The 25,623-nt window shown below is 33.2% G+C and overlaps 1 protein-coding gene across 2 annotated transcripts in view; it reads left to right on the top strand.

Moving 5' to 3' along the window:
- The window catches only part of ATF2 (activating transcription factor 2), a 75,884-nt gene that overhangs the window by 32,373 nt on the left and 17,888 nt on the right, over positions 1-25,623 (top strand). Inside the window, exons 5-11 of one of the 2 annotated variants that reach the window (XM_090280842.1) lie at positions 734-830; positions 3,820-3,938; positions 4,073-4,201; positions 6,599-6,714; positions 7,894-8,008; positions 10,078-10,164; positions 24,203-24,352. In XM_090280842.1, coding sequence (XP_090136968.1) covers positions 734-830; positions 3,820-3,938; positions 4,073-4,201; positions 6,599-6,714; positions 7,894-8,008; positions 10,078-10,164; positions 24,203-24,352 — 813 coding nt within the window. Of the gene's footprint in view, positions 1-733; positions 831-3,819; positions 3,939-4,072; positions 4,202-6,535; positions 6,715-7,893; positions 8,009-10,077; positions 10,165-24,202; positions 24,353-25,623 lie in introns of both variants that reach the window. The other variant, XM_090280835.1, reaches the window with a different exon arrangement.

The following is a 25,623-nucleotide window of genomic DNA, read 5'->3' as shown; positions in this document are numbered from 1 at the left end:
CCAGACTTTCAGGAGATATTTAAATTCTGTATGTATTATGTTGTAATCATAAATATTAACTTTGGCGTGCAGAACCTACCCAAGTTAAATGTAGCTTTAAAAATAATTTTGCTTCATTTTTAGTATTTATAACTGTGGTGAAAAAAAAGGAGAAAAAAATCAATATTTTAAGTTAAAGTTTTATTTTAAAGTTATTATTACATTAGTTGCTATTTCTTTACAGAATTATGACAGAGGCATTCTATTTACATGTGGTAACATAAAGAACCTGATTTACTTCTTAATTTATCCAGGAGTAATATTTTTCTTAAAAAATTAGCATTTTAAAAGTGGTAAGTAACTTGAAGTCTACGTAAATACAGTACTTTTTTCAAGTCATTACACCATGGAGCATATATTTCTGCTATGATATGGCAAAAATTACTAGTGGTCTATTTTTAGTGTCCAGTGAAATTTATATATAAAGTTTCTTTGCCTTGGGTTTTGTTTTTATATGCTCTCAAAAGAGCTATGTGACCTAGTAATATATGAGCATTGGTTATTCTTGGGTAATGGGTTTCTCTATGATTATTTGAATCTAGTATGTTTATACTAACAATAAATTCTTTTATAGTTAACAAACTGCTATTTCATTGTTAATGGTGGTTTTACATGTTGTGGAAATGAATTTCCTTATTTTACTTATTTGATCAAATTGAAAATTTTAACTATATTTTAAAACTTTTTGCCACAGCGTTTTACCAACGAGGATCATTTGGCTGTCCATAAACATAAACATGAGATGACACTGAAATTTGGTCCAGCACGTAATGACAGTGTCATTGTGGCTGGTTAGTATATGCTTTTATTAATAGCTTATATACATATTTCATCTGGAATGTGCACAATTTTTGTGTATTCTATGTAAATAATAGTCTGGTGATATTCCAGTGACTTCATTTACAGTAAATGTTGGCAACATGTATTTTACCCATTACATCTCCATGTTTCCTTCTGAACATTCATTTCACTATTTTGTATGGTTTTCAAATGTAGATTTCAATGTCAATTTTGTGGAAGTTAATTAGAAACCTGGGAGCATTTATATCATCTCCAAAGTTTACATTTAATAGATAATTTAACTAATGTGATGTTTGGTCATTGGCTCTTTTAGCCGTTCATACCTGGTCTAAGGTGCTGTGTGAAGATAGAAAATATCACGCTCCTCTTGGAGAAAGAGCACTTAGCCTATTTGTTTGTTAGGATTTTGTTTCTATTTCTTTTTTGGACTAAATAGCTGTGTTAGTAAAATACTCTCCTAAATTGAGTCAGTGTTTTTGTATGTTGATTCTGCGAACATACAGGATCACCTAAGCAGATACTATCTTTCACAGTATGTGAAGAGAGAAATCCAATTTATGAATTTGTTTATTGTCCTCCATACTGTTAGCTGCCCCTTTTTTGTTATTTAAATATATAAGTACACATCTGTGTATATGTACACACACGTAATATGTGTAATCTTGGTTAATTTTACATACTTTATTGTGGTAAGAAAAAGATCTGTGTGAAATTTAATATATTTATATGAATTTCAGACATTTGGTGTCATAACCATAGATTCACGTATCATAAATATTCAGAATAACACTAAATACTTTTCTCATGTAAAGCTTAGATTGTTCTCTGTAAGTCTGCATTTATAACTGAATACTGATTTTACTAATACTTTTAAATAATTACCCAAATGTAGAGATCGAATTTTCATATGCAGTCTTTGGAGAGATAATGAGGCAAATATCAATTTGTTCTTCCAGTACATTTAGCATCACAATTTTTGTAATGAAAAGATTAGAGGAAACAAAAAGTTGGTAATTTATGAAAATAATTTATGAAAAATTTACGGAAATGTTCAACCTATCTTCAATTCCATTAAGTAAAAGGAAGGCAAAAAGAGTGTGGTGTGCATTTCTTTAGAGTGTTGTACCTCAGATATGGGCCAGAACCAAAAACAGTCAAATAAGCAGTATAACAGCAATAACCTGGAACGTTCACTCTCCCAGGCATAAAAGTCTTTGCTTCTCTAGAACTGACTGCCTCTTTGTAACTTTTAAATACAAAAGTATTTGAGATTGTTTTCTAGAAATTACTTTCCTGTTTGCATTTAATATAATGGAAAAATAGAACACATTCAAACTCAGCACTTAACCGTGTTTTTTTTTACTAACATGTCAAGGTGAGTAGTTTAGCATTACTATATAAATAAGAGTGCATGATGTGTATAATATATATTTTTGATGATCAGCAGTCATAAGCCATCTGCATGTTTAAACAGTTCTGCCTGTGTTGACTTTTCTCAAGCCTGACCATTCCAATAATCACTGATAAAAGTGATTTATGCATGTGTGTTATATTTTTAAGACTTTTCTCTTCATTTAACACAAATTAGGAGCCTTTTGTTGAGCCTAGATAAGTAAACCCTTTAAGTGTAAACCCTTTAAGTGTGAACAAGAGACTCAAATTTATATTCCGTTTACTAATTTGGTCATGATAGACCTAAGCTGATATACATACGATGAACCCTTGTATAATATAATATTGGAAATCTTTTGGTGGGTAGGGGATATATAAGTTGCAGACTAATAGGAAAAAGGATGATACAAGTCTCTTTAGTAAGTCTGTTAATACTAATAGTATCTGCGATAGGCCTACATCATGTCTAATGTGTGTGACAAATAGTCATTTTAACACTAACTATGTAGTAAACATATCAGTCCTCTAATATAATGCGCTATTAGTATATATGTGGGGATGAAAATTAAAACAGTAAGTAATGCCCAATTTAGGGACAATAATTAACAAATATATTTCACAAAAGATTATATGAGGGTTTTTTTTTATCTTAAATGAAGAATTATCCTTATACTTTTATTTCGTTTATCCTGCACTCATTTATAACCTATAAAATTGATGCCCTAAAAGACATAAAATGTAAATAGAATTTCAGTGTGCTACCAACTCTGATCAACATGAATAAATAGCCTTGAAAATAATAGGACTTAACAGGCAAAATTAATAAATTTATTGTTTTTTTATTACACGTGGACCTTAATAGTTATTTGTTCTGTAACCAACACATGTACATATATACATCCAGTACATGTGTTAATGTAATAGGATGAGTAATATTCAAATATAGTGAAAATAATTCAAGTTCTCAGAATATAAATTTGACTTACATAGCTAGGTCCTCATACAAGCTTGAAAACTGATTAAAATCGAAAATTAGCTTCAATAGGTAGTAATAAGAGGGGTTTTGTTTTAGTTTGTTTCATGGCTCTTATTTTAACCTTTTTTTTCTTGTACTATTTTGATATACCTGCTAAAGATTGTTTTATCTTAAGCATGCTTTCATAATAGATTATGAACGCTAGTGGAAGGGCCATGTTAGAGTGAATACACAAGCTCCTTTTGTCTTAGTTTTCCCCAAATTGCATATATTTTAAACATAATTTTTAATGTAAATTATTAAAAATTTCTTACTGTGTTGAATAATGATAATAGGTGGTCTCTGAGTAGAGGATGTTTATGTCACTCTACTCAGAAAGTGTGGACTAAGGAACAAGAAGGATTTCTTTCATGGTTCATAAACTTGGAGAAAACATCTTGAACTGCAGGAGGTACTTAACCGAATTTCGTTTGCTTTGAAGGAAGAGGACTTTCCAAAGAGAATTAACAGCTGACTGAACCAGTCCTGCTAATTTGTTAATTTACTACGTATATTTTAGGGTTCTTTATGATATTTAAATCTGTGCGATTGCTGCTTGACATTTATTTCAGATCAGACCCCAACACCAACAAGATTCTTGAAAAACTGTGAAGAAGTGGGTTTGTTTAATGAATTGGCAAGTCCATTTGAGAATGAATTCAAGAAAGCCTCAGAAGACGACATTAAAAAGGTATGTTGTTAATCATGATATTAGAGAGTACTTATGACAGAAAAACAATTATAGTTTACACTTCTTCCTTATTTTTGATAGACTAAGTTAATTTTTTAACTTCTTTTTTTTTTTAATGCTTATGTTTATCTTAGATGCCTCTAGATTTATCCCCTCTTGCAACACCCATCATAAGAAGCAAAATTGAGGAGCCATCTGTTGTAGAAACAACTCACCAAGATAGTCCTTTACCTCACCCCGAGTCTACTACCAGTGATGAAAAGGTTAGAAATGTGTATTTATGGTAAAAACACAAACTAAGTAGAAAAATTAACACCCTAGATAAAGATTAATATTTGATCTACATAAATATTAAAGTAGTAAATTGTACCTAACTCAGTGTCAGGTTGTAATAGTTTTATATGGGAAAGCCTTTGAATACTCATAGAAATTTCAGGGAAAGAAGATTCTATCTTTATAGATAATTAGCTTTTTATTACACACAGAATATTTTTAAGGGAGCACAGTCATTTTAGATAAAACTTATTTTAAAAGGATATATAAATTTATAAATTTATTTTTTCTGGGTTTTGCTATTTTAATTTTAACAACTATACAGTAACGGCTTAATTAAGAATCTTTACAGTGAGAAATTGAACAAAGGTTATTTATTATTTAGGCTTTTAAAGGGTTGACAGCATAGTTTCTCATTTTCAGCAATGGATCTTGTGTAGCAGCAACAAAGATGATGATGATACTGTCTTAGTCCAAGGCCTGTAGTAGGTGGTTTAGGTCCTCATTCCTGGATCTTGAAAGCCTGGTAACTTGGAACCACCTGGGCTCAATTTTAAACTTCCTATGTCTAAATTAGAGCCCTGGATTCTTTCCATGGTTTTTCCTATCTCAGCCTATTTTCTTCCAATCCATCTAATTGCTCAAACCAAGAATCCTTAATGTTTCTTTTCCTTTACACTGAAACTGACAGTAAATCTTATCAGACCTACTTCCTGAATATATCAATTTATCCTCTCCTGTCTTCAGTGTCACCACTTTAGTGCAAGCCATCACAATAAATTGTCATTTCCCTGCTTGAAATCCTTCAGTGGTTTGTTGTTGCATTTAAGGTAACTCACACTGCTTGCATTAGCCCTCATTGATCTGGATTTGTCTACTGATCCAACCCCACCTCATGCCACTCTGGTACTCTGGTGTATTTATCAAATATTGCAAGCTCTTTTGTGATTACTCTTGGTGTTGATTCCTTCTCCCTAGAATGTTCTCCTTATCCTTTACGTATCAGTTCAAATACCATTTTTTCAAAGAAGTTCATCTTCACTATACTATCTAAAGTCGCCATCTCGCACCTTCTTTCAGTTAATCTTTCATTATTTATTATGTTGTACTTTTACTGTATAGCACATTTCAGGCTGTAATTTTGTTTTACTTGTTTATTGTCTGTCTCTTCTCACTAGTTCTTGAGAATATTATAAATTCTCAAACTTGTTGAGTAGATGAAGTTCCAGTAGTAATAGTTTATCTTACTATGGTAGCGTAATAAGATTTTGATAATAAGTGGCAGCATAAAGGCCAATTCAAAGTACACAGCAGACCCAATTTGTATACTAACCTAGTTAAGGAGCTCTGGGTAACGCCCTTCATCTATTTGTTTCCTAATCTGCAAAACGGGGAAAAAGACCATCCATAAGGTCCTGGCTAAGTCACAAATTCTATGTTTTTCTTCAATTTGGAAAATTCTCATTCCATTTCCTATTTATTTTATAATTCTATAATTATGTATTTTATATTCAAAATATCACTATTTTTTGGCCTTTTGATACTGAGAAATTATTAATAATGGAGGGATACCTACCTAAAGCAAACATTTGCATTCCTTTTTTTTTTTTTTTTTTTAATCTTCTCCATAGAACATGCTTATTGATTTGAGAGAGAGGGGAAGGAAGGGAGAGAGAGAGGGAGAGAAACAATGATGTGAGAGAGAGACATTGATTGGTTGCCTCTTGTATGTACCCTGACCTGGGACCAAACTCACAACCTAGGCATGTGCCCCGACTGGGAATTGAATCTGTGACCTCTTGGTTTATAGAATAGTGCTCCAACCAACTGAGATACACTGGCCAGGGCACTTTAAATTTTTTTTAAAGTATTTCTGTTATTGAATTTGTATCAGGCATAACACAGTCTCCCTAGATCTCCTTCCCCCTTTATCGTATAACGGAGGAGCAGAACTAGGCAATCCCTTCTGGGTTTTAAGTTCTATGATCCCATGACAATGGATTGTATTTTTATTTTTTACTAAAATTCTCAGGGTATCATAGCCAAGTTGCTCAGCCTAACTTATTTCTGGATTGATAGGAAAACAAGTTGTACTGAAAAAGCCACTCAGATGTTTTTAAAATAAAATATGATCATAGCATTTGAAACTTTAGAGCTGCCTCTAAAATATTCTTTTAATTAACTTTAGATATTAATTTACTTTGGAGGGTATTAAGTATTATCCTGTGGATGCTTTTCAAAGTGTGCTATATTCTGTTCATTAAAGTACATGAATTGACTTGCATTTTTAAATTTCACTCTTTCTCTATCTCATTACTAAATAGGAAGTACCATTGGCACAAACTGCACAACCAACATCAGCTATTGTTCGTCCACCATCATTACAGGTTCCCAATGTGCTGCTTACAAGTTCTGACTCAAGTGTAATTATTCAGCAAGCAGTACCTTCACCGACCTCTAGTACTGTAATCACCCAGGCACCATCCTCCAACAGGCCAATTGTGTAAGTGATTTGAGCCAATCATTGACCTATATGAATTGTTAAGTTTTTGTTGTCATATTATTGAGAGAGGGAGAGAGATGTAGGGGGAATCATTCTGCATACTTTGATTCTTGGAAAAAGTACTTGGGTAATTTTTTATTAAATATACAAGATATGTATGTATTTACGAGGTTTATCCAGAAGGTATCCAGCCATATAATATGAAAAATAGAGATATTTATTGAAGAAGATATAAGATACAAGAAACATAGGACAATGACACCTCTAGTTCCCTTCAAAATAAGCACCTTGGGAACTCACACAGTTCTCCCAGTCACCATCAGCTGCCCCGTTGTATTTTCCTGAATCTCATCAACGGTCTGAAATCTCTCCCCTTTCAAAGGTGATTTTAGTTTTGGGAAAAGCTGGAGGTCTTGGGGTGCCAAAACTGGGCTGTAGGGAGGCTAAGGGTGATTTGATGTTTCCCCAAAAATTCTGTATGAGACATGATGCACAAGTGTGTGTATTGTCATGGTGAAGCTGCCAGTCACCAGTTGCCCATAGCTGCGGCCTTCTGAATCATCTGAATAGTTTCCACAGAAGAATGTTCAAGCTTTAAGTAAAATTTGATGTAGATTCATTGCTCTACTCACTCATTTTGAATGTGATGTTCACAAAGCACACATGCTCACTCAGTAGCATCTACCAACCCCACTGACTAGTACAGTGAAGTCATCATATTTCACACGTGCACATTCCAGTCTACTCTCCTTGGCTGCCAGGTTATGTTGATGTCATGCAAACCATTTTTGTTATATTAACAATGGCTGGACATTTTATGAACAAACCTGTTATATATAAAATGAGAAAATAAATACCTAAAACTTAGATGGTATTTCTTTTAGACAGGTAACTCTGAAGAAATTTTTGATAAGAATTTTTCTCATTTAATATATTGGAGAGTGTCCTAAGTAAATCCATAACTTTTTCCATTTTTTTCCTGTTTTTTTTTTCCTACATGGCTACACGTATTTTGCATTTAAGATGCAATTAAAAGCAATTAAATTTTACAGTTTGCTTTCATTGGTTAGAACATTTATTTTTAAATGTTATGGTAATAGAAGTAAAAATACTCTCTGATTTTAGAGATGATTGATACAGATATCTTTTCTTTAATTTACCTTCTTTTATTTTTCTTAGTCCTGTACCAGGTCCATTTCCTCTTCTGTTACATCTTCCCAATGGACAGACTATGCCTGTTGCTATTCCTGCATCAATTACAAGTTCTAATGTGCATGTTCCAGCTGCAGTCCCAGTGAGTTTGAGATTTTGACTATTTAAAACTTTTTGTTATAGCAAAACTTATCTTTGTAATCAGAAAATACACTTGGGGCTGTTTGATTGGTTTATGAAAATGAATTTCACAAAATATCTATTAGTGGCAAATAGTATTTACTCTTTGGTATTTATGATAACATATGCCATTCAAGGGAAATATAAATAGATAGAAAACATTTTTCCATCTTCCAAAAATTTTGTTGTTGTGTTTTTAATATCAAGAATGTTATTCCTGGTCAACCCATTTCAATTTGACTAGATTTGTAGAATTCAAATATTAACACAGATTTCTGTTCTTTAAGGGGATATTTATAATAGAACACCTGTCAGATAACTCCTTGGTATTTCAAGTAGAGATTGTTTATAAAAACTCTGGATTTTCTGGTCAAGTGGATTTATAGAATTACTTGGCTATTCAAGCATGTGACAGTCTAAACAATCTAAAACAATAGTTCCCCGCTTTCCTAATGAGAAATTTTTTTTAAATAGTTGTTTGAGGGGCATGTTAATTCTATAAATTTTCAAAGACATAGGCAGTAAATATCTAATTATAGTATTTAACAGTTTAGTGACTATTTAAAAACATTGGAAGTAATGCTTTTTTCCTGTTTTCACATTTCATAAAACAATATTCAAACTCTACAAATATGTCTTCAGTACGAAAGTCTTCATTGTTAGAACCACTTTTTAAGACATCTGGCACACTTTTCCAAAACACATAATTTTCATTTTTATCCTAAGTAATTTCAGTATACTTTTTAAATATATTTTTCTCTTTCAGAAAGTCTTACCCCAAGCCTTAATACTCATTCATAAAATAAAAAGAGTTCTTCTCTTACCTTGTAGATAGATATTTCTGGTTAGTACAATATAATCATTTATTGTATATCTTTTTTAAAAAATGATTTTATTTATTTATTTTTAGAGAGGGCAAGGGAGGGAGAAAGAGGGAGAAAAACAATGATTGGTTGCCTCCGACATGCCCCCAACTGGGGACTGGGCCTGCAACCCAGGTATGTGCCCAGACCAGAAATCGAACTGGTGACCCTTCACTTTGCAGGACAGCATCCAACCAACTAAGCCACACCAGTCAGGGCTATTGCATCCCTTTTAAAAATTATTTTTAAAAGCCTTCTTATAGTAACTTCCAACACTTCTACTGAGATTATACCAAGAATAGTACTAAAATTAATGTTAAATACTTTATTAACTCTTCCAAGTGACATTTCTAAGTACTGAGAATCAGCATTGATTAAAACATTTTCAAAATTATGTGATCTTTAAACAAAACTTTGCTGTTCAAAATGCATTATTTGAGAAACTTAATGAAGACTAAATATAAGGTGACTTCTTCCTCTTTTCTGAGGATATTCTTGAGAAAGAAACATTTTTGCCCTGTATTTGAGATTTATGGTTATCCTGTGAAATGTAACTGTAGTGAAAGAAACTGAAATGAAAAGGATGTATATTTTAGTTACACAATAGCTAATCACTTGGTGTTGATACTAGGTTAAAAAAAAGGCAAAAACCAAAATGGAAAAATCTGTGGCAGGTTGTTAGAGAAACTATTAGAGGTAATGAGGGCTTTTATTTTTTCTTCTTTTTTTTTTTTTTGTCATTATGCAGTATGGTAATATATTTTTATATATTCTAAAAATCTTACATATTTTAGAAAAGCATAATTTATTGTTGAAATTCTTTTTATGCATAGTTGTCACAAGATTTGACATTTTCTTTTACACTCAAAATGGAAGAGTGACAGATATGTGAGAAATTGTGTGTTAATCATTTTGAATACTGTGAGTTTCTGTAAGAAGAAACCATTTAAAAAATTGGGAAAATTTAAGATTAGGGAAGGAAATGTGTCAGAAATGGACAGCTTTTGAAGGATAAATCAGGGTGTAAGACTGATAATGGTTTAGGGCAGAGATACAGTTTTCTGATTTGAAGTCTCAAATTATTTATAGCAGCCATTTTGAAAATAAAGTACAAATCTCATTTTGAATATATTCTCTAGCAGTTATTTTTTAATTATCTCTTGCATAGCTCGTTCGACCAGTCACCATGGTGCCTAGTGTTCCAGGAATTCCAGGTCCTTCCTCGCCTCAACCAGTGCAGTCAGAAGCAAAAATGGTAAACAAGATTTTATTTGTTCTATTTCTTCAGCCTGTTTTGAAATAGTATTTTTTTTTTAATTAAAGCCCACTTCAAATGCACAATTCAGACCACACTTTGTAAAATTATGGACTGTATTACACTATTAGAAGAACCAGAAAATTTGGAAAAGGAAAGCAGCTATTAGCATGGTAACTAGTTAGTGGTGCTTTAAAGTAATTGGATGGCTGGAGGAGGAGAATACGTTTCTGATTCTTGTCTGGTTTTTGGCTGTGGCTTTTTAAACACTGTCCTCCTAGTGGAGGCCAGGAACATTACAGCTGCGACTAGATGCAATCATCTGAAGGCAGTGCTGATAAGTACAGCAGTCCCTCTCTATATCTCGGGTCACTTATCACGGCCTCACTGTATCGTGGGATTTTTTAAAATATTATATTATCACAGATTTTTCGCTATATCGTGGGATTTTGCGGTACCGTGTACGTATGTTGTTAAAGTTACATAGGTTTAAGAGTGTAGAATATGTTTAAGAACATAAGTGTTTATAAAAGTGTGGAAAAGGTTAATAAGGGACTGGGAATGGTTTATAAGTGTGTGGGAAGGGTCTATAAAGCCTTAAAAATATTTAAATACTAAAATAAATGTAAGGTTCCTATCGCGGGTGTGGGGGGATTGTCTAGAACGTAATACCCGTGATAAGTGAGGGAATACTGTAGTTTTAAACAGTGATATACATTTGTTGAACAATGTTAACAAGAATTCTGAAATGGTATACAAATTAATAATTTAAAGGAAAACCATATTTTTGAGTTGTGTTTGACACTAAGAAATTGGTTTTAAGGAATGAACTATAGATTAGGAGTCAGGAGACCTATTGTAATTTTAATCATACCTCTGCTATTTATTACCCTTAACTGAGCCACTTCAGCTTTTCTGAGACTCATTTTTCTCATCTGTAAAATGAAGGGATTAAACTTAGATTTCTGGGGTTTCTCTTAGCTCCAAATCCTACATATTTGCTAATTTTCTTGCTAGAAGACATGCAGCTTCTGCTTTATTTTATTTTTAATTCTCTCTACCCTTCATATGTCTTAAATTTCATCTAGTGTCTTTATTTAAAATGATGGTAAGCCCTACTTTATATCATATGTAAGTGAATCCACTAAGGCTTTGTGATAATCCCTGAAGGATAACAAAGTCAGAATTTCAAATCATGGCTTTGGGCAGAGAACACTGTTTCCTCCTCTCACATGAGTTGTGAAGCTTTGAAGGAAAAGGCAGTGGGACCTGAGAAGGCCTTAAATGCATATTAATTCATGATACTCTTTCATATGGTGTTCTCAAGAATATTTTTGGGATCATTCTGCAATTATGTGTGCTCAGTGACATCACTAAGCTAACTCAGTGTGTGCTCAATGACATCACTAAGCTAACTCAGTGTGTTCAATGACATCACTAAGCTAACTCAGTGTGTTGTCTGTTTTATTAGTCGCCAAATTCCCTGACGACCCTAAGCCTCAGGACTATAGTAAACTAACTCCTCTAGAAAAGCTCTCTGTGGGGTGAGAGTTAGGATAGCACTTTCTTTATACTGAGCTTGTACATAGGGAGTGTGGATTTCCATGACAGCTTTGGGAAGAGACCTTAAAGGGGCCATATGCCAAAAAAAGGAAATAAGAATATCCCACTCACCTTTGGAGATTTAATGCCAGCTGGGGTCCCTTGCATTATGCCATGGCCCCCATGGAATTCTAGAACAGGAATGGAGGTTCTTTCCTCTCCCTCCACAACCAACTTGCATGGCAGCCAGCGGCTAGGCTGGTTTTCCAAAATGCTGTACAATACAGTGCCTCTTCTGTGCATCTTCTTTTTTATATCAGTGTAATTCTCCCTCTACAGTCTAACGTACTTCAGGGCAATTTCTTCTTAACAACAATTAATGAATGTATCATTAGGAAATCAATAGATAAATAATTATTAGACACCTATTATTTGCTTCACTTCAATCCTAGGCACTACATTAACGATATAAATTTGTACACATAAAACCATCATATATTCCAAGTCTTTAAATTTTTTGTTGTTATTCTCCTTAGTGCAAATGATCAGTCTGAAAGTGGCATGTAATGACTTTTTTTAACAATAAAAGTTATATATCATCTGAATGAATAATAGGTGGCTGAGGAGTGTAAAAATTAGCTGGTTATTGATTGTAGTGAGAGAACTTGAAAACCTGAGAGGGAAATTTTTCATATAACAGCATGTTTAGGTCAAAGCTTGAAATATAAGATGTATCTTCACCCGACAGCCAAAGAGCTTCACTGGGAATTGTTTTTATACTTTTTATTTTAAATATATTGTACTAAAGAAAAATTGAATTAGTGAGAACTGAGAATAGAAATGGGAGATCATACTATTGTACACTGCATCTAAAAATATTTTTACATCTTCAGTGGGCTTTTTTTCTTACAAATTAATTCAAAAGGAACAAATCCGATTTAAAGAAATACTCTTTGGCTTACAAGAGGAAGTCACATTTGTAGAAACTATTAAATTTAGCACTTGCCTAAATAACTTTTTCCATTACCAGGAAATTAAATTACTAATAATAAAAGTATTTTGTATCTATGTATCTTAAAAAATACCAAAGCTATAATGTTCACAAGTCTATATATGGAAAACAAAGGCCCCCAAATAGCATGGGAAGTCACATATTGCCCCACTTAAATTTAATAATCCAGATAAATTTCTTATTGGAAGTTTGCTAATATGAAACAGCTATATTTAGATGATTGCCTATTTTAATTGAAATAATAAATAAGTTTGTCCTTTTTTAATTAAATAAAACACTCAGAAATTAGGTTATTTTCTTTTAACATTTCATTATGGAAAATTTCAAACATATACAACGTAAACAGGATAAGACTATGAACCCCCATGTACCCATCATCCAGCTTCAATTATTAGCAGTATAACTACCATTCATACTTTACCTATATTTCAGATCACTCCCTACTCCCACTCAATTATTTTTAATAGGCATTTTTAATGTAAAATTTACATACATTGAAATGAACCAATTTTAACTGTACAGTTTTGATAAGTATATTCATGTAATTCAGACCCTTATTACGGTATAGAACATTAACATCTACCCAGAAAGTTTATTTTCCTTCCCAATCAATTCAGTTATCCCAGCTGTTCTGATGTTTGCCACCAGTAAGTAGTTCTAGAACTACATATAAATGGAATCCATATATACTCTGTGTCCAACTCAGCATGTGTCTGAGATTTATCCATGTTGCGGAGCATATCCTAGTTTGCTTCTTTTTATTGCCAAGTAGTATTCCATTGTATGTATAGAATATACCAAAATTTCTCTCTCTATTCTCCTGTTGATAGACATCTAACTGGCTTTTAGTGCTTAGCTACTGTGAATAGAACTACTATGCACACTTTTATATAACTCTTTGTGGATATATATTTTTATTTAGTCTACCAAATAATAGAATTGCTGAGTCAGAGAGTAGGTATACATTTAACTTTATAAGAAACTGCCAGAGCTTTTTCCAGAAGTTTACATTCCAACAAGCACTGCATGAGAATTCCAGTTTTTCCCACATTTTTGCCAATATTTTGTTTTGTTTATCATTTTCCTTGTAGGCATTCTAGGAGTATATAGCAGTATCTTGTGGTTTTTTACTTGCATTTCCAATTTGAGTAGACTTTTTTGTGGTATCTTTTGCCTGTTTTTAAATTGGATTACTTTTATTATTGTGTTATATGAATTCTTGCCATATATACTAAGGTTCAAATTTTTGTTATGTATACTCTGACAAATATTTTCTCTCAGTCTATAGCTTGCCTTTGTTTTTCTTAATAGTATATTTGTACTATTGATCACTACTGCTTTCTTTAATATTCCCTTTTATTTACTTAATTTGGTTTAGTTTGCTTATCTTTTATTAGCTTCCTATTGATTTATTAAATATTTTTACCTTCTTAATATAGGCATTTAAGGCTATATTTTTCTGTGCAAAAATTTTGATATGCTGTATATTTATTATCACTCGTTTTTTAATTTCCTTCATTTCTCTTTTGAACCATGCGTTATTTAAGTGTGTTGTAAAAATGGATTTATATAGTACTTACTGTTGTGTCTGTCTTACTGTATTCCACATAATGCTTTTGAGACTTATTCACATTATTGTGCATTTCATTTCCTTTATTGCTAATATTTCATTGTATGAATATATTATAGTTTATCCATTCACGCATTGTTGCATATTTGGGTTTTTTCTGCTACTTAGACATTATGAGTTAGTCTGCTATGAACATTCTCGTACAAGTATTTCTGGAGACAGAGAAGGAAAACTCTGACTCCAAAAAACCTCCGCTGCCTTGCGGCATACCTCTTCAGGGGAAAGGCTAAGGGAGTAAACCCCGACAGAAAATCCGGAGCCGGAGTCCCTAAGGCGGTTTGACGTTGTAGTCAACACCGGCAACTCCTGCGGCGCACCTGAAGCCAAGCTGTATTGACTCCGTCTTTCCCTTGGATCCTTCAGCTGCGAAGAGAAGGGGGGTCTGCTGCATGGGCAACAGCAGACCCTCCATATCACCCTGCCCAGGCTCTGTAGCTTCAGCTTCACTGGAGAGGACACTCCAGCGTCATCGCAAGATATCGATTTAACACGGGAGGAGACAGATACTGTGTCACTCCTGAGTCGGACTGCACAGCCATTCTCGGCGGTGCAGATAGACTCTTAAGAAGCTACACCATCGTCTCTCGAGACGGACGGCTGCCGCCGCCGACGATTTGTGGAGAGATGTGTCTTCATTTTTCTTGGCTATATATCCACTGTGGAGTTTTATTGTTAGTTTTTATCTGCATGACTAGAACGATACTGGGTGTGGGGAGTAGGGAGAAACATTGATGTGAGAAACATCGATTGGCTGAGGGATGGAACCTTCAACCTAGTTATATGCCCTGACTGGGAGTTGAACCTGCAGTCTTTTGGTGTATGGGACAACATTCCAACCAACTGAACCACCAGGCCAGATCTCTTTGTCTTTTAAATGTCTCTTTGCATTTGTTAGTAAATTTTAACAATTAGAATATTTCCAATGAAAATACAGATCTTTGGCTTCTCTTGAAAAGTTAATCTGCCTTTTTTATTTTTTTGTTTTTGTTTTTTTCAGTTTTGAAGAATTTTAATAGTCCTGCATAGGATGTATTTATCTAATCAAACTAGATTTCAACTTAAGCCATTTTTCTAATAAGATAGTCCAGAATTATTTTTCGTAATTTTTTGTTTTTTTTTTTCACATAAATCCATTTATATAAAGTTCTAGAGCAGGTAAAACTAAGCTATGGTAGAAAAATATCAGAATAGTGGTTGTGTTTAGTGGGATTTACTGGGAAGGAGCATGGGAGAACATTCTGGGGTATAGCAGTATTTGAGGTTTTGGTTACACAGGTGTGTACATTTGCGGAAACACTGAATGGTCCACTTACAATTTGCGCATGTTTTTATATGTATATTTCAACCCCAAAAGAATGATAAAATATTTAGGTGGATATGTACTGATATCTGCTACTTATTATACTTTAAAATGCACCAAAAATTAAGTTGGCTTTATGAATGATGGATAGAGGTATGGGTTTGTGAAGAGATGTGATGCAAAGGAATATAGTAAAATATTAAGTGGTAGACTGTAGATGTTTCTTACATAATTCTCCATCTTGGATGTATGTTTGAAATTTTTTGTGATATAATGATGAAAAAGACTCTCCTAGTGTTTTTCATAGTGTTTTTCAGAAGAGATGAGAAAAAAGGGGCTAGCCTGAGGGTATATATGACATAGACTTTCTGAGATACTTGCTTATATTCCTCTAGTTGACTTTGGATGTACTGACCTCCATTCCCAGTTCTTGTGTAATCTGGTAGCTTCTTGGCAATGTCAGTCCATTTTCACAGCACTCCTTGTTTGTATAGGATAAGTGGAACTGGAAGCAGAAGTGAGAAGCAAAACTTATTTTCCAAGGTTCACAAAAAAAGATTAAAAACAACAACAATAATTATTTAGAAGAAAATATTTGTTACCTGCCCTTGAAGCTCAGATACCTATTTGGCTTATAACTTTCTCTAGATAATTATCTCAATTATCTTATCTGGCTTTTATCCCCAATCTTAAAAACTCTTGTGTAATAGGTGGTATTATTTTATAAATAAAATAGATTAAGTAAAAAAAAAAAAAAAAAAAGATGATTTCCAAATATTTTGGGGCTTTTATCTTTTTGGTATTGGTTTATATTTTAATTATACTATGGTTTGGTAACAGACCACCTTCGATATATTTGTCCTGTTATTTTTTTCTAATATGTCATTAGCATTTGGCTCATTTGTGAAAACCATAGTTGTTCCCATGCTATTCAAGTAACATGAACCTGGTAACAAAATATCAATGCCTGGAATGCTGAAGGAATTAAGCTTAATTGGGGTTTTTGTTGTTGTTGTAATATAGAAATTATTTTATTTCACACTTCACTATTGGTTTGATATTTTATTGACTATTAGTCTTTTTTCCCAGTCTTAGTAACATAAAATGGACATTTAGCATCTGTGTAAGAATTTTCAGTGCTTGCATGTCATTAGCATCAATATCAACTATACTTATATTTTAGAAGTACAAAGAATCTACCAACCTTAAGAAATAACCAGAAATAGTTTGGTTTTTGTAGTTTAATTCATGTTTATATATTTTGACTCAATCTCACATAACAGTATTTCTATCAGTTTTCACTTATTTAACATGGATACCAAGAAATTCAGCAGATGCGATCTTAAATTTTGAGGGTTTTTTACCTCCAGATGTTGCCTGTGATCAAGAGAGTCAAAAAGTCTTACCTTTAAAAAGGACATTATTGATTATTGATTTTTTTTTTCCCAACAGGTGCTGATAAGATTATGTTAAATCATTGAGCTGATTTTTTTTTTTTTTTTTTTTTTTTTTTTTTATGGTTTTAATGGTGACTTTTTTTGTATAAGAATAATTTTTTTCAGGGACTTCTTTTTAAAATATTATTTTTTTTTTAAATATTTTATTGATTGTGCTATTAGAGTTGTCCCAATTTTTACCCCCCTGCCCCCTGTCTCCCACCCCGGTCAATCCCCACACCTTTGTTCATGTCATGGGTCATGTGGATAAATTCTTTGGCTACTCCATTTCCTGTATTGTACTTGACATCCCCATGGCTATTCTGTCACTACCAATTTGTACTTCTTAATCCCCTCACCTCTTCTTTCATTCCCCTAAACCACACCCTCCCATCTGCCAACCATCAAAATGCTCTATGTATCCATGATTCTGTCTCTATTCTTCTTTGCTTCATTTTTTTTTAATTCAGTTGTTGATAGGTTATGTGTTTATTGCCATTTTATTGTTCATAGTTTTGATCTTCTTTTTCTTAAATAAGTCACTTTAACATTTAATAGAATAATGGTTTGGTGATGGTAAACTCCTTTAGTTTTTTTCTTGTCTGGAAGTTCTTATCTGCCCTTTGATTCTAAATGATGGCTTTGCTGGGTAGAGCAATCTTGGCTGTCAGTCCTTGTTTTTCATGACTTTGAATATTTCTTGCCAATCCCTTCTAGCCTGCAAAGTTTCTTCTGAGAAATCAACTGACAGTTTTATGGGGGCTCCTCTGTAGGCAATTAACTGCTTTTCTCTTGCTGCTTTTAAGATTCTCTTTATATTTAACCTTTGGCATTTTAATTGTGATGTGTCTTGGTGTGACATCATAATTAAAATAATATTAGATTTATTAGAGTTTTAAATTTAGTTCTTCCCTAACTTCTCAAGGCCAATTTACACATCTAGTTATATAAGTATCACTTTTAAAGAGCTTAAAATATAATTAAAATTAAACATCTTAAATTTTATTTTAAACTTAATATATCCTATTTTTTCAATAGGTACCTCTGTTGTCTAAAAAACTTTCCCAGGTACTTAATAACCTTTAAATTTAAAGTTAACAGATATAATGAGGCATGGTTTTTTTTAAATATTTCTCTGATTTAGAGTCTTAGTAAGGTTATTTTAGCTCCTCAACTAAAATCACAGGAATAAATCAATCTCAAACATTTTAAACTGAAATCCAAGGATAATCTGTTATTTTACTTACTTTTAGAACATAAAATACCAAAAGGTACAAATTATTTCTAAATTTGAATTAAAATGTCAGTGTCATTGATTTACCTTTTTAAACTTCAAGGGGCTAAAAATAAAAAGCTTTACCAAATGAAGAAATAATTTGTATCATCCCAATTGAAGAAAATTGGAATTGGGTTCATATCCCAGTGCACAGAGGTTTCTTAGTGACCAGATATGTGATCACCGGACTTGACTCTTTCTCCATCAGTGATAAAACTTCAAATCCACGCTTTCTAGATGCATGGTTCCCAGCTCACATCTCTATATTCACGTTACATGATAATTATTTTTTCTGACTGTTTACCAGTCTGCAGCTCCTCAGTGAAACTTATAATTTCTTCTTTCACTACTTCAGTTGGATTTTACTTTGGTTTTTTCAACTCTCTGAAAATATTTACAACATTCTCCCTGTTGGTTCTGCGTGTTTCTTAAGGATTTATTTGATCTTTGTGGTCACAATCTATTAGTGATGTGCTACATACTGTAGCAGTGCTGATTCTACTAAAATGACCTGTGGTTAAAAAATAATGTAAGAGAGATGGCAGCATTACAACACATAAAATGAATAGCACACTATATAGCTGAAGAGAAACTTATTTGTAGCCTAAGAGTTCTAAGGATGCTTTTGTGGTGCCCTGATCTTCAGATGCCTAGTGCTTACAGGAAGATAGTATATTTGCATTGTTTCTGTCCACTATAAATATTGACATAAGATCCTTCTTTTCTGTTAAAGAAATTTCTTCAGAGCGAGGTTTTTTTGTTTGTTTTTTGTTTTTTAATTTTAAGAACTTTAGAATAAGACTTTGGAAAAGTAAGAATGTGGTGTAAAAAAATTAAGTGGGAGTCCAACAGACATAAAATTCTCTAGTACTTTTTGATACTACACAAGAATTAGTAGAATCTATTTTACTACAAAATTGCATTGTATCTTAACAAATTTAGGTTTAGGGGTTTTGTTTGTCATTAAGCACATAAACCATAAATATTTGCTGTCTTTGTTGTTCTTCTAATAGAATGATTTTCTTATGTAATGTTTGTAATCAAAAAGTAAACCTTCTGAATGTTAATCATCTAGGAGTTCTGTTTAAGAAGATGTAGAAGGTATTTAAGTAGTATTCTCCAGAATCATTCCTTTGAGTTGTGTGACAAACAGAAATATCTTTGCACAGTGGGTAGCCAGTAGGTTTTCTGCAGGGGGTTTCTACTGAGAGCTGACATAGGGCATCTTGGCAAATGTTCAGGAACTCGCATTAACTTAGTTGGGCCCTGCATGGAACCTCATGTTCAGCAGAATTCTTCTGACCTGCCTCTGCATGCTAAGCTAATCAGCAGACACCTAATGAGCCCACTCCAAAGAAACAGACTCTCTCCCAACTTACTTCATTTTCATATGTTCTCTGGGGGTGGGGAGACAAGACTTTATGAGGACTGATGATGCTGCAAAGACCACAATAATGATAATTAACTTGCTGAATTTAGAAGATTATGCTGTTAATTAGTTGCAAAATAAAGATAAGTAATAGAGCAGCAGATGGTAGGATAACACCCAGGAGAAGGAGGGTTATTACTCTGATGAGCTTTTGTGGCACATATGAAATATGGATCTGACTTTTTCATAAATTGTTTCTAAAAAACATTATGTATTTTGAACTACGATGGAATAGTTTGTTCCTACTAAGTTGTGACAGATAATGATAAAATTTGTTTTCAAAAGTATAATATATAACAGGATTTGAATAGCAAATTATTTTTAGCTGATTACCTCTTAAAGTGAATATGTCAGGTAGATCAGCACAGCAGTCTGTCTGTCAGTCTCTTAAGAAAGTTTTCAATATAGTAGTTGAATTTTGTCTATTGTTAAAAATTATAAACATTAAAACACTAGTCTGCTTAGAAATATAGTAATATATTTTCATTTTCTTTCAAACAAAGTATATACCTTTAGTTTAAAATTAAATTTGTTTTATTGTACATGTTGGAAAATATAGACTTTAAAATATTATTTCATTTAATTGGGCACTCAGTCTTTTTTTTACTTATTAAATTTATTGAGAGAAATTTGGATCTTAGCAATGAATAGATATTATTACTGTATCCTAATATACTTTAGTGCCCTGGCTGGTTTAGCTCAGTGGATTGAGCATCGGCCTGCGAGCTAAGTGTCGCTGGTTCGATCTTCCAGTCAGGGTACATCAGAGAAGGAAAACTCTGACTCCAAAAAAACCTCCGCTGCCTTGCGGCATACCTCTTCAGGGGAAAGGCTAAGGGAGTAAACCCCGACAGAAAATCCGGAGCCGGAGTCCCTAAGGCGGTTTGACGTTGTAGTCAACACCGGCAACTCCTGCGGCGCACCTGAACCCAAGCTGTATCGACTCCGTCTTTCCCTTGGACCCTTCAGCTGCGAAGAGAGGGGGGGTCTGCTGCATGGGCAACAGCAGACCCTCCATATTACCCTGCCCAGGCTCTGTAGCTTCAGCGTCATCGCAAGATGTCGATTCAACACGGGAGGAGACAGATACCATGTCACTCCCGAGTCGGACTGCACAGCCATTCTCGGCGGTGCAGATAGACTCTTAGGAAGCTACACCATCGTCTCTCGAGACGGACGGCTGCCGACGACGAATATACTTAGAATACTTAATATTATATAAAAGCTTTAGTTTGACAAACCTTTTGTTTAAAATATGTTTAATGAACTAGGAGTCAACAGAATTTCTTCTCCTAGCTCTGCTTCTAGCTCACTCTATGATTCTGGGACTTAACTTTATTCTTGGGGCTTTTTTCTTTACCTGTAAGATGGTAATTGGACTAAATGATTTCCAGTATCTCTGCTAGCTCAAAAATTGTATCTTACAATAAATACCCTTTATGTATTTTATTAATACCCTTTATGTATTTTATTAATTTTTTAACAAAATTATTTGTTTTTAAAAATACCTAGCAAATACAATACATATGGATAGATTGTAGACATTTTAATTTTTTTGTAAAATTTATATTAGTCATAAGTAGTGACAACTGTTTCCCCTAACCCATTCTAATTTTTTAGTTTGCATGTATATTTATTGCTGTTTTTTAAAAATCTGTATTTTGGATCAGTGTTAATTAACCCTTGAAAATCTTTTTCTTCAATTTCGTACCCAGTGGCACACTTTCCAAGTCAGACTCATTGTAATCAATGTAACAGCATGGAGCAAACATTAGAGCTTCTTCACTGGATGAGTACTGTATACCCTAGGGCAGTCAAGAGAGGATAATGAATGAATACTGATGCTGCTTTTAAGTGCTCTTTAAGGTAGTAACTTGCCCTACTAAAGATTATTCAAGAGAGTGATGTTTATGTACTTCAAACTCCCCTATGGGTAGTTACTATATTTCATTAATTCTAAGAGTTAAGCTCTTCACTATAAAACTTTAAATGCTTTTCGATTCTATGATGTTTTCTACCTAAGGACTTAAAAATGTTTTACCAACATATAATTTATTAAGTTTCATATCTCAACCACTACTTATATTTATGCACATTTTATATCCATAAATGAAAACTCTAACCTAACACAAGAGACCGGGTACTGTTTGTTGTATTTTGATGTCTAATAGTCTGTTTTTTAAAAGATATAATTATGCAGAGTGACCACCTCACCAGATTCTCCTCTGTTCTGTTTTTAATGACCCATACTTTCAAACTCCTATCTTTCTACTTCTAATTTTTCTTTGACTATTTAACCTAAGTATTTCTACCTCATTATTGCTAACTACTGCTTTGGCCACTTATCTAATTTTAGTTTTAATTCATCCACTTCCACATTAGTCCATCAGTTATGAGTGTCCAAAGTTCCTGTATTTTAGCCACTAATGTGATTTCTGCTTGTTTTAAAACGAAGAAAAACAAGGGAAGAACCAAGAATTTTATCTGGATTCTGAAAGATGCAGTGTATGATGTGGTCTTGAGAATACAGTTTACATAATAAAATGTTTGAGGCTTAACTGATTAAGATTTTTCCTGAGGATATTTTGAAAACACAAGAATGTAGGAACTCTCCTGATTCTTTGGCATCCCCTCCCCACACACGTACAAAGAAAATAGAGGCTATTTTTGAAGAAATAAGGAAACTGACATTTGAGCAATCCTTTTATGAGTCAGGTGCTTTTCCATATTATATTTAATCTTTACCTTAACCCTGTAAGGAAGTTACCATTATTCATTCCCAGTTTTATAGAAGGAAACTGAGACTGAAAGATTAAATTATTTTTTCAAAGTCACACAGATAGTTTGAGGCAGAGTTAGATTCTGAATATGAAGTGTCTTCTTAGCTACATACAAGATGTATACAAATATGTATATAGTATACATTATATGTACTAACCAGTGAATATACTAGGCTTTACAATTTGTAATTCATAAAGAAGTACTATTATCAGAAAAGAGAGAAAAACCTACCTGATCCTCGGGGGGTGTGGCTCTAGCAGTTGCAGCAACAAACTTGGCGTTCCTAATCCTTTGTAGTTGTCCTTTGAGTCATTAAGTCATCAAGCCTCAAATTTTATTTCTTGATCACTCCTTGTGTTTTTTGGACAAATCCAGAATTGAACTAGCTTAATGGCTGTGTGACCTTGGGCAAATGATCTCTGGTTTCCTAATCTGTAAAACAGGGATATTGTCCTGTTAGAAATCATTGATACAACATGAATGGATCTCAAGTACTATTTTATGCTGAAGGAAAGAAGCTGCATTCAGACAGCTATACACGGTATGATTCCATTTATACGGTATTCTGGAAAAGGAAAACTTTTGGGGCCAGAAAACAGATCAGTAGTATCCAGGGGCTGGTGTGTGTGATAAGAGTGACAGGAAAGGAGCATGAGGGAAATTTGGGGGGTAATAAAACTGTACTATATCCTCATTGTAGGAGGTGGTGCTGCAACTGTATATGCTTGTTAAGACTCACAGCACTGTACACTAAAATGAGTTCATTTTACTATATTTAACTTATAACTCAGTAAAACTTTTTTTAAACTATTGACTTTGGGGAGATAATATATTCACATATGACACATTTTTGCTGATAAAATAATAAGCTTTATTCAAATTGTATCCTTATAAAGAGATAGCCATAAATGTCTAGGGCCTCATTCTAACACTAGACCTCTCATACTCAAGAGTGGGTCAGGTACAATCCAGTTCACAGGCAAAATGGAACACAGTGGAACCAGATAGATTTGGCAGTAGATCTACTTACTGGAGACAGGGAAGACCTAAGGGATGTAAACCCAGCTGTAGGTCCTCAGAGGAGGTTTTAGCCTGACAGTGTCATGGCCTAAAAAAGTGCAACACAAGATCATTGTCGAAGTAGGCAGTGATACCAGACCTGCAAGCAGAAATCGGATAGCCCGTAACTGGAAAAGAAGAGATTTTGGTCTAAGAATCTAAGAGCCTGAGAGTATTGGGATATAGGATACAGGAATGGAGTGGGGAAAAGTAAGTGTACATAATAAACTTGTATTGCTTATGTTAGTTGAACAAAGCTAGTTATTTTCAGTCAATAGTGTTTTTATTTTTTACTCTTTCTCAAAGTTGATTAGGAACAGCAAAGTTTAGAATCGCTGTAGTACTAGACAAAAGACCCAGGAAAGCTTTCCAAAGGTCCTTTTGTTTATCTTATTGATATTTATAGTGATATTAGGAATGTAATCATTTATGATAGATCAAAACTAACTTTAAAGCTGAATGAGTTTATGCATTCCTTAACAAATATCTTTTTTGGTTAATGAAAAAGTATATTAGAAGTTGGATGTGGGTGTAAAGCAGAGAAATTTTTTTAAGTTGGTGTTTGCATTTCAGAGATTAAAAGCTGCTTTGACCCAGCAACATCCTCCTGTGACCAATGGCGATACTGTAAAAGGCCATGGTAGCGGACTGGTTAGGACTCAGTCAGAGGAATCTCGACCACAGTCATTACAACAGCCAGCTACATCCACTACAGAAACTCCGGTATGTGTGTTGTTTCCATCATTCAGCACTATTACAATCCTTAAAAAAACAAAAAACTGTAACTTAAATGACTATATATTTTGAAAAAAATTATTCTTGGTTATGTTGTTATTCTGAAAGTATATCAAAAGCCTTAGGAAAAGATAGTTTAATGTAAAACTATTGACATTAAATAAAGTCAGTCCAGTCCATCATTCCATCAAGCAATTATTACTGTATAGGATACCCTATATATATGTTGGTCTGACATGGCACAATACCCATCAATACTTTTTAAAGAAATATTTCTTTCTGTTGATTGTATTCAATAAGTAATGTACATATATATATATTACATTACTAGCATAAGTCAAACAATTCTTTAATTAAAATTTGTGAAACATTTCCAAAGGGAAAGATATGCCATATGGCAGCTGTTTGTACTAGAGGCCCTTTTTACTTACCTCTAATTTGTGACTGCTTGTTAAATGATCGGTATAACTATATGTCCACAGTATGTTTCTATAGTAAAGGGTTGCTAAATTTCTGTTGAAATGTTTCATAACTCTAGACCTTTTATCTTCTCTACTTAAAGAAGTTAGCATTGGCATTAAAAAGCAAAATTTTGCATTTAAATAAACACAGGTAAATGGCAAGGTTTAGAATGCCTCCTAAGTGTAGATATTTAGTTAATTATATTTTATCGTTATGTAACTTATAACAAAGTGGAATGTAGTTGAGGTTGTCATCCATTAAACAACTTTACTAACTGTCCAAGAGAGAGGGAAAGTAAGTGTGTTTTAATGTCATAATTCAGGATTAGCAAGCTGGGCTCACAGGCCAAAGGAAGCCCAGGGCTGTTTTTTGGTATGATTTGCAAGCTAAGTGTGTTTTTTATATCTTTAAAAGTTTATTTAAAAGAAAATAAATGAATATAATTTATTTTATTATACTAGCTATAGTTTTTCTGTCTAATTTTTATGTTTATATTTTATTTTATTAGATGAAAACTCCACTGCTGTATCTGTAGTTTCTAGAATAGTTCATATATGTTTTTAGTGAAGTGGAATGAATGAATCAGTGAAAAGAGGGGAGAGGAGAAGGTACTTATGCTTCTCACTAGCCTCAGGTACTTGTTAGGTGTAAAAATATACAAATGTAACTCTGTAATAGTTTCTACTTAACATACTTAGATTTAACCTTTGCTGTGATAACTGAATTGTCAATTAAAAAAAAAATAAAAAACTGTTCTCTCCTATTTAGCCAAATGAGTAAAAGAAAAAAACCTGCTA

Source organism: Furipterus horrens, unplaced genomic scaffold (assembly GCF_987537825.1).
Source record: "Furipterus horrens unplaced genomic scaffold, mFurHor1.1.pri manual_scaffold_1, whole genome shotgun sequence".
NCBI classification, from domain to species: Eukaryota; Metazoa; Chordata; class Mammalia; order Chiroptera; family Furipteridae; genus Furipterus; species Furipterus horrens.
Note: the sequence above shows the minus strand (reverse complement) of the source record. Positions and strands in the feature narration are given on the sequence as shown.